The sequence below is a fragment of the Misgurnus anguillicaudatus genome, chromosome 18, assembly GCF_027580225.2.
Source record: "Misgurnus anguillicaudatus chromosome 18, ASM2758022v2, whole genome shotgun sequence".
Lineage (NCBI taxonomy): Eukaryota > Metazoa > Chordata > Actinopteri > Cypriniformes > Cobitidae > Misgurnus > Misgurnus anguillicaudatus.
Window position 1 is genome coordinate 39817556 of NC_073354.2, and position 10692 is coordinate 39828247.

Below are 10692 nucleotides of genomic sequence, written 5' to 3' on the forward strand. Positions count from 1 at the left end.
TGATAGATACAGACAGACAGACAGACATAGCAACACGCTGACAGACAAACAGCTAAACAGACAAACAGACTGCTACACACAAAGACAAAAGACAGACACAGTAACACGCAGACAGACAGACAGACTGCTACACAAACAGACAGACACACTGACACACACACACACAGACAGAAAGACAGACAGCTACACACAGAAAGAGAACTACACAGACAGACAGACAGACTGACTGCTACACACGCACGCACAGACAGACAGACACAGCAACACGCAGACAGACAAACAGCTACACAGACAGACAGACTGCTACACACAAACAAACAAATAGACAGACTGATACCTACACAGACAGAAAGACAGACAGCTACACGCAGAAAGAGAACTGCACAGACAGACAGAAACAGTAACATGCAGACAGACAAGCGGCTACACACATAGAGAAAAATACACATACAGACAGCGACATACACACAGAGAAACAGAAAACTACACATACAGACAGCTACTCGCAGACAGACAGACAGCATCATGTAAATAGACAGACATCTACAAACACATACAAATACAGCCAGCGACACAGAAATCCAAACTGCTACACACTCACAGACATACAGCTACACACAGAGACACAAATACGGACAGACAGACATTAATGTAGCTGTGTGTGTATTGCAGACAGAGGAAGGATGAGTTGGAGCAGAGAATGTCATCACTTCAGGAGAGCAGACGAGAGCTGATGGTGCAGCTGGAGGGACTGATGAAACTACTGAAGGTACCAGAACACACACACACGCACACACACATCAGCTCTGAAGTGTATTGTAACGCCTGTGCCACCAGAGGGCGCCACATCCTTGAGCGTTGTCTTTTCCTTACACACTTGATCTTGTTTCCAACTGTTCTCGTTTCTTCTACGATTAAAGCTTGTCTAATAGTTGCTTCTTTCATCTTTTGTCCTTTATTTTTTTCTGTCTGTTTTTCACACTCTCCTTTCCTTTGTATCTCATCTGTGTCCTGAAGGACGAAGAGCAGAGACAAGCAGTAAGTGTGTGTTACTGTATATGTCTTTATTGTAGTGTCTGTTACAAATCTTTGCATAAACAAATGTCATGTTTCCATTTTTTTATTTGTGCTAAAGCTTCACACCAGAAACATCACATTTGTATTTGATTCACTTATGACTTAATGTAAACCTTTACACCTATTGATGTATGCAAAGTGCCAATGATGACTGCCCCCATAATGCTTTTAGATTGATTTTACATTTATCTGCTTTATTAAGTCTCTCTCTCTCTCTCTCTCTCTCTCTCTCTCTCTCTCTCTCTCTCTCTCTCTCTCAGGCTCAAGCCGCTGGTTCTTCTCCAAGTCACGCCTCCCCTCGTTCTGTCCCAGTGCCCGTTCGCTCCACGTCTGCAGGCTCCACCCCTGTATACCCAGGCCACACCCCCACTCACGGTCCACAGGACTCTCTCTCTGGAGTGGGTGGAGATGTTCAGGAAGCATTCGCTCAGGGTAAAGTGACAACATAGAGAAAACCAATCCTTTTTTACTTGCCTGACTTTGCATTTAATGTCCGGTTGGAATTGCTGTGAAATATTTTAGACAAAGAACATGTGAACTGAAATAAAGTGTCATTACAAAGTCTTTTATTTAAAAGGGCTTTTATTTTAAGAGATTACATTATCCAGTAACATACTTTAAAACATTGGAGACTGTGAGTCAGAATGGAGATAATATAAATGTGCATCTCAGGCAACTGAAAAGAGAAATGCCTTATTTGATCTCCGTAACCAAGATAGTTTTTTTAAAGGCCATTTCCATGTAAGATGGAAAGGCATGTCAAGTTTAATCTCTGGTTCCCACGGGTCATGGAATTTCTGGAATATCACGGAATTTTAAAAAGTACATACCAGACATTGAAAGTCATTGAAATTTATATTTTTTGTCCAAGTGATGGAATATCATGGAGTTTTAGTTTCCATTTATCCATCTATACCGTATTTTTTCATTGCGTTGTTTTACACGCTTTGTGTATTGTTATAGAGTGCCGCAGGGTTGACGTATATTATAGGCAAACGTGGAAGTTTATATATACTTATAAATAAATGTGTTTTGAAGGTTCTTCACAGCAATCCTATAGAGCACATGTGTAAAATAGAAGGACCGCTGCACATTTGAATCCGGCCCGCGCGATGATACAAAGTCCCAGCAAGCACTGCGGGCCCTAAACATCAAGTGACCTCTGAGTCGGGATTCCAGTGACAGTACATGGGTGATTCTCACGAAAACTTGGTTTTAAAAATGTCAAGCATGAAAATGTAAAAATTGCTTAAATTTACTTTTTTTTTCCCACCAGACATTGAAAAACAAAGTCTGGAGTAAATGGGAACATTAATTTAAAAACTTTTACTTATCATTTAACACTTTTTGTAGCATAATTAAAAAAAATTAGTCCTAAAAATCTCATTACCGCAACAGTCAGAAAACATCGACACTGACATATTTTCAAAATTACATGACAAACCTGAAAGAACATAATTTGGAGATTCTGCACATGCATTTAAAATCAAAGTATTATGCTTCTATTAATTAAATTAACATTTAATAAGCATCTGTTGCGGTAATGATAATCAAAATGTTGTGTAAGCATTCTGACAAGACAATAATTAACTGTAAAAAAATGATCTTACCTGGTAGCCATCTTGAAGTAACTGGTCCATGTGCTTGGTCACTCAAAATCAAACTTTATTAAAATTCTGTATGTGTGCTTAAACTGTTCTCAAAAAGTGTTGCGGAGGATGAGAACATCAGGCATGGACACATCATTTTCCTAATTTTTCTTCATTATTATTATACATGAATATTCAGTAAATATTTTTTCTGTCATCTAAAGTAGTCTAGCAAAACATCTATTTATTTTTTTTCTTAATATTTTTGTGTTAATTTGATTAAATTACAACATAACGCATGTTCAAACACAGCCGGACACATTGCGGTAATGATAATTTCAGCAGAAAATGAGATAAAATTTACAATTATAAATTCTTATGTTGAAATCACAAATTTTTCAAGGTAGAACACAGTATTGTGTTAATTCTGATGCTTTTAATGTTACTATATTACACATTTTAAAGCTAAAATCATTAGTGCCGTGATGTTTCAATGGTTTCGTGAGAATCACCCACATGTTCCTTATTATCAAAAACGGGTTTGTTCGATAGTGGTCTGTCAGCCAGAAAAAGACAAAAAGAAGCAAGTTATCCATGAAAGAAGGGCGTTCATGTCAGGTGTGAGTTTGTTAGCCAACTCATTTCTGACCCTATAGAAAAACATAAGATTCAATGTTGTTTTCTTTCATTATGGCTTATTCAGGTGTCGAAAAATTACTTGACAGGTGGAAATCATTAGGCTACAATTGTCACTATGAGACGCACTTTGGTATACAGGTGCTGGTCATATAATTAAAATATCATCAAAAAGTTGATTGATTTCACCAATTCCATTCAAATAGTAAAAGTGTATATTATATTAATTTATTACACACAGACTGATATATTTCAAAATGGATTTCTTTAAATTTTGATGATTATAACTGACAACTAAGGAAAATCCCAAATTCAGTATCTTAGAAAATTAGAATATTGTTTGTGAAAAGGTTCAATATTGAAGACACCTGGTGCCACACTGTAATCAGCTAAAAACACCTGCAAAAGCCTTTAAATAGTCTTAGTCTAGTTCTATAGGCTAGACAATCATGGGGAAGACTGCTGACTTGAACGTTGTCCAAAAGACAGCCACTGACACCTTGCATAAGGAGGGCAAGACACAAAAGGTCATTGCAAAAGATCAGGCTGGCTGTACACAGAGCTCTGTGTCCAAGCACATTTATAGAGAGGCGAAGGGAAAGAAAAGATGTGGTAGAAAAATGTGTACAAGCAATAGGGATAACCGCACCCTGGAGAGGAGTGTGAAACAAAACCCATTAAAAATTGGGGTGTTGGGGTATTGTGAAGAGGAAGATGCGATATGCCAGACCCAACAATGCAGAAGAACTGAAGGCCACTTTCAGAGCAGCTGGGCTCTCATAACACCTGAGCAGTGCCACAGACTGATCGACTCCATGCCACGCCGCATAACTGCAGTAATTAAGTTGGCCAAGATTTCTAAAAGATTTCTAGATGTCTTTGTATTGGTCTTAAGTAATATTCTAATTTTCTGAGATACTGAATTTGAGATTTTCCATAGTTGTCAGCATCAAAATTAAAAGAAATAAACATTTTAAATATATCAGTCTGTGTGTAATGAATGAATATAATATACTTTTAATTATACTTTTACAATTTTCACTTTTTGAATGGAATTAGTGAAAAAAAAACATAACAAATATAACCAGCACCTGTAAATATAAGTAGCCTAACTCAGGTTGCCTATGATGAGAAATGAAAATGATAGAAGCATAAGCTGTAGAACATTTTATCAAAAGAGAAAATACTGATGAATCAGTTAAGTCAAGATATTTAATCAACAATTAAATTAATTAACAATCATTTCAGCATACAGCAATTTTAGAGAGAAGTAAAAGTATATAGTTTTATAATTTGTTTAAGAGGCCAGTAAAATTTGCAACAATATTATATCTACTCCCCTATATACTGTATACACTCACCTAAAGGATTATTAGGAACACCATACTAATACTGTGTTTGACCCCCCTTTCGCCTTCAGAACTGCCTTAATTCTACATGGCATTGATTCAACAATTCTTTAGAAATGTTGGCTCATATTGATAGGATAGCATCTTGCAGTTGATGGAGATTTGTGGGATGCACATCCAGGGCACGAAGCTCCCGTACCACCACATCCCAAAGATGCTCTATTGGGTTGAGATCTGGTGACTGTGGGGGGCATTTTAGTACAGTAAACTCATTGTCATGTTCAAGTAACCAATTTGAAATGATTCGAGCTTTGTGACATGGTGCATTAAGTAGCCATCAGAGGATGAGTACATGGTGGTCATAAAGGGATAGACATGGTCAGAAACAATGCTCAGGTAGGCGGTGGCATTTAAACGATGCCCAATTGGCAATGAGGGGCCTAAAGTGTGCCAAGAAAACATCCCCCACACCATTACACCATTGCATTAATGAGAAATTGAACAGGTGTTCCTAATAATCCTTTAGTTGAGTGTATATTTAATAATCTTCCCATTTTCTGTGGTTTCCTCTTCATTCATGTGAAGCTGCTCTAAAACAATGCATTGGCATAATGCATTTCTTTGTGTTTGCTTTCCGCAGGCGCTCGCAGAAACCTGCGAAATGATCTGCTAGTGGCAGCAGACTCCATTACGGACACAATGTCATCACTCGTCAAAGAGCTGAACTCGGGTATGAGAGCACGTCATGGCCAGTTTAATCGTGTATTGTTTGTGTTGTGTCACCAAATTTTGGCTTGTTTGAAACAAACTAGATTTAAACTTGTGTCTCGTCTATTTGTCGTCTTTCTTATTTCTCAGTGGAGGATGGAGCAGAGTATGACGAGAGACTGCAAAATGGTAAAGAGAGAGGTATAAGACCTGGCTTCAAAACTACATTACCCACAATGCATCTGTTCAAGTCTTTCTTTTTACATCCGTGATTTCCTGAGGTTTATTATCCTAGCACATGTCGTCTACAACGAAAGCTCGTAATGTTTTACAGGTTATGGTGTGTGTGTGTCTGGCGTGTGTGTGCTTGTCTAAGGAGGCTTGTTAATGCTTAATTACTCGTTAGTATTAATGAGGATGCTGTTTACGAGTGTGGGGGACGGCGGATGTTTTTTTAACTAGACGAGTCTTAAACGCAGAACTTTTATGAGCAGAACGCCTTCATCATCGAGCTCCTTCTTTGCCTTTATACAGTCGAGTTTATTAATCTCTCTCATGTTTTATTGGTCTGCCTCTCGTGGTCTTTCTTAGCAAGTTTAAGATTAAACATTAAAGCAGAAGTTTGGTACAAATCGCTGCACCTGGAATGGTTTCAGGGTGTGACTCCTGCAAAATATCCTTATGCTTAAATCTCTGTAATATAATATACACAGTTACACACAGTTGTATAAACATTATCTTGCAATAATAGGATTATTCAGTACCTTTGATGTTAAGATGATTTTTGACGTAAAGTTATCCATACCAAGAATGTCTAAAGGGTGATTTATAGTTCTGCGTCAAACCTACACCATAGCCTCCACATAAGTTTTCATTTATACGTCTGCGTTGTTTGTTCGCGTCAACTTGCAATTACACGTGCAGATCACTACTAAGTAGTGTCAACGGGCATGTTACTGGTGTATTGACGGTTTCATCGGACGCAGGTGCATCAGTGTTGGGGGTAACGCTCTGAAGTAACAAATAAAGTAACGCATTACTTTAAAAATGTACACATTAATATTTGAGTTACTTTTTAAAAACGCAATGCGAGTTACTTTTTGGTTTATTTAATTTGATAAAAAAAACACACAACGTACTGAATTAAACTGAATGTAGTCACACAGAATTATGCACTATATGCGTGCGCGCCTGAGCGGGAACAGTTTGAAACGGAGATGGCAGGCCAGAGCTTGATATTTTTGTGATGGAAATGTGCAATTTCTAAAAGGCAGGACTTCTCCGTCATAAAAACGTGCAAGGCCTGAATGAGATCAAGCCCCAGCCAAGTATAATAAAGTAACACAAAAGTACCGGAAGCATTACTTTCCATGAAAAGTAACTAAGTAACACAATTAGTTACTTTTTTTGGGAAGAAACTTAATATTGTAATGCATTACTTTTCCCCAACATTGATGTGCGTTGTTGCGGTTATGCGCCTGAACCGAGTGAACTTCCGGCTGGCTAGTGGCTAAACTGATCTCTGAAACAAATACCTTGTTGAAAATAAAATGTTTTGGCTTGCTAAAGATGAGGGGAGACGGCGAGCAGAGATCACATCTGTGCGGAGAGGTTTGGCAGCCAGGCAAGAATTCAAGGACATGTAGCTAACATTATATACATTCATTTTACACAGTAACGTTAGCACAGTGTAATGTAATGATACTCGTTAGACATGATACGAAAATGATTTACTAGTTATTTACTTTTCATTTATTTCCTTGTTATCAGAAATTAACTACTAATAAAGGACTCTGTTGTTATTAATTCTATGCGGAAGTTTACCGGAAGTTGCGTTTAGTCCGCCAAAGCCGTTTGTTTATGTTGTTGCTGCTGGAACCGTGACTTTTGTTGCGACTTTCAGTTGCCCCGCAACTTGGTCCATCTTTGTTTTTGTCGCAAGCGGAAATCCATATGAGGAAAAGCGACGCATAATTTTTTTACCTGAGGGGGGGACCAATCACAGTGTTTGCAGCCCATGTAAAATTGACGTGTTGTTACATTTTTGGTGAGGTGTGCGCCAGGCTATACTGTATGGTATGGTATGTGTCTATGCTTAACGGGGTCGCACACCGGACGAGAAATGCAGCGTTGCTTGTAGGACAACTCTCAGGAATCGCACACCGGACGTGCACATTAAATAGCGCGAGCTTAGTCAGATAGCATCTACTTCAAGATGCAAAATATGCGTTAGCAGCCTATGTTAATCGTTAACAATTTGGGATAAATTAAAGCAATAAGCCCCAAGAAGCAGTGGGTTACCAGTGCATTTTATAACAGCTAAGGGGCGTTGTTAGGCACGACGCAAAGCATAAAATGCACTGTGACCCCACTGCTTTGCGGGGCTTATTGCTTTTATAAAACGGTTCATATGCATAACGTTAGCGGGATTTCATAAAATAAAACACAAATAAGTTGTAATTATATAAGTACAAATATTACCCTTCTGCCAAACAAATGAAATATCAAATGAAAGAACAGAACATTTGTTTTTAAATGACATCAAAAAAAAAACATTTCATCCTACCTTCATTTGTTCTCTTATCACCTCTCAAATTTTTGGAGATAATTCAATTTTTGTGAATAACTTTTGTAAGAGATCAGATTCAGAGCCTGATCAAAACACTGTGTTTTTAGTGTTAAATGAATGCGTCAGTGTTTAAGTTGGGTAAGATCGCCACCCAGTGGATAGCGGAAATATGAATTTGAGGTAGAAACTCCTCAGGGAGCGTTTTCTCTTTATTAGTTAAAGATGACTTAATTAGAGATGACTCAACAATATTTCTTGACATTTATCTGGATATCGACATAATTGTGCAATTGTATACAAATTAAAAATAGTGTCGCTTTGTGGCGGCAGAGATTTGAACAGTGTCCAAAGTCACAGCGGACAGCCACTGTTAGACGGCACCTGTGTGTGTACATGCTTAGAAAATAACGTTGTTTTTTTTTAAGATACATGGCGCGACGGTGTGCGGTGTGTAACCCCCTTTAGGCTACGCCGTACACGCGACACAGAACTATAAATTGGACTTTAGTGTTTTAAATTGTATGTAGAAATCTCTCATGTGCCGTGTCTCCCTTAACATGTTTTAGATGTAAATGAGGGTTCAAGCCTAAAATTTAAATTTTTAATTTTTTTCAGGTTACCCCATATAAGCGACCGTAAACAGAATCATGTGAGTATCTAGTCGAGAAAGCTCTTGGCTTGTTGAATTCATTTTCATGTTTTTTTATGAATTTTCTCGCTTTATAATTTCATGCATGGATTCATTATTCAAACGGCACAATGACGATATCCTCCGAATCCAGGTTCAGCCAATCAGAGGGCAGCTCAGGGATTCGGCTGAAGCTCGGCTTCCTGTGGATTGCTTGAGGAGGAAAACATTTAGTTGTTTTAGTGTTTGGTTTTGTAGTTAGAGTTTTCTGAGATCTGTGATGCAGAACTGCTGTTCACTTAACGGCGTTTGATTTTTAGTAGCTGATTTCAGTGATGTTTGAAAGCTTTATAAATTTCGGATGCACCCAGAGACATTTCTGATATGTTGAGGAGTTGGACAGAATGGACTGAAGAGGAACGGAATGGAATAGGCGATGAGCTGATTGACCGGATGAAGTATGTGGGTGTGGTTTGTTGGATGTGGGTGTGGTCACGGAAGTTTGTGGTGTTTGGGGGGACGCAGCCTTAATGAATGCTGTAAGCACGACTAAGTTAAAGAATATTGTGTGGAATTCTGTACTGTAATCTTTTTATTTATATGCAGAAGACAAGATTTGAGCAGTATGGTAAATGTACATTACGAACCGTCGATGGTATTTTCAGCTTTGTAAATCTGAAATTCAGATTTAGAGTTTATGTATATTTAAGTAAGTTTTAAATCGGTACTTTGATAATGATGCTGATCTTGTACTGTGCTCTGAACTGGATAATTTCACTTATCATGAAATTTGTTGATTTTCTGGAAGCACTGTTTATAGCTCTGATATCATCTGTGAACCTGCATTTCTTGCAGACAAACATTTGGATTCATGTCTGACCTGCTGCACGTCTTTTTTTTTTTCCGAGGGGTGTGTTCATGTGTGTGGTGTGTTTGCCCCTCTATATTGTTGGGATGTTGTTAAAACCTTCATTTACAGAGTCCGATAAAACTTGCCACAAATGAAAAAGTCTTGCAGTGTTTCCTCTGTGCTTTTCTGCCAAACCATTCGTGGGATTTTGGCCTTCTATCTTCGGTTAAATGACATCACTTCCTGTGGCTGTTCTGTGAAAACTCTTTGAAATCATTACGGTGCTGGTAGCCATAGTGTTTGCGCTCTCCACTGAACAATTGTATTTTTAAGAAAAGGCTAATTTTACAGATATAACTCTGAAATGAAGAGTCTAAACAGGCTTTGCTCATGCAAATGCAGTGATTTCAAGTGTTGGTTTGTTGTGTGCAGAATAAATTATATAAGAACTAAAAAAAGGAATATTGTTCTTTGTCATATAACATTTTCATCTTATATAAAAAAATCATGGATGCAGAACCGAGACGTTTTTTTTTATACACTAGTTCTGGGTTCATATACGTATAAACCTATGGTATAAACACGTATATGACAAACGTGAGGGAAAAATATAGTAGGGTTATACATTCAGGAACTACAGATTTGCATTATATAGTGCATATACAGCTGTATAAATAAATATGTGAATATATGTATTTATTTAGACAAAAATGTATCAGGAATTCCGACTTTAAAGTCTGTGTATATTAAATATGTGTTGTTTGTCACACCACAGAAAAATAATTGATAAAAAAACACCAAGTAAATAAAATAAGTTATTAAAATCTGTAAAAGATGTTGGGGGCGTGTCCGATGTCTGTGCCAAAACCACGGCCACTCGTGTAAAGTCATTTCAATTGTTTCTAAATACATAATAATTGTAAGAAATATATTGCTGAAACACTTTGAACTGTAGGATTGAATTGTGGACTTTTTTGCCGCGTATGTGATAAGGATTATTCTAGGGGCGGGGCCATGCTTGGTGTCTTGATGACCATGTCTCTGCCCCTAAAACAATCGCAAGCATCTATTCAGGTTGTAAAAATTGAGAAATGGGATCAGTGTTTTAAGAGCTAAGAAAGCTGCTTATTTTTCACAGATTTTGATAACTTATTTTATTTACTTTAACAATTTTTATCATTCAAATTTGGCTGGGTGGTTAATAACAAATTTTACTGTGGTGTGACAAACTCGCAACACATTTAATATCACTACACAGACTTTAAAGGTGCAGTGTGTAAATTTTA

The 10692-nt window shown here is 37.6% G+C and overlaps 1 protein-coding gene across 2 annotated transcripts in view; it reads left to right on the forward strand.

Moving 5' to 3' along the window:
- Positions 1–9864, forward strand: part of dtnba (dystrobrevin, beta a) — a 33099-nt gene extending 23235 nt beyond the window's left edge. The window contains exons 15-21 of one of the 2 annotated variants that reach the window (XM_073856497.1): positions 673–769; positions 1018–1038; positions 1338–1509; positions 5292–5381; positions 5510–5560; positions 8544–8573; positions 8657–9864. In XM_073856497.1, the coding sequence (XP_073712598.1) occupies positions 673–769; positions 1018–1038; positions 1338–1509; positions 5292–5381; positions 5510–5560; positions 8544–8557 (445 nt within the window). In that variant the 3' untranslated portion in view covers positions 8558–8573; positions 8657–9864. The remainder of the gene's footprint in view (positions 1–672; positions 770–1017; positions 1039–1337; positions 1510–5291; positions 5382–5509; positions 5561–8543; positions 8574–8656) is intronic. The other variant, XM_073856498.1, reaches the window with a different exon arrangement.
- Positions 9865–10692: the final 828 nt, after the last annotated feature.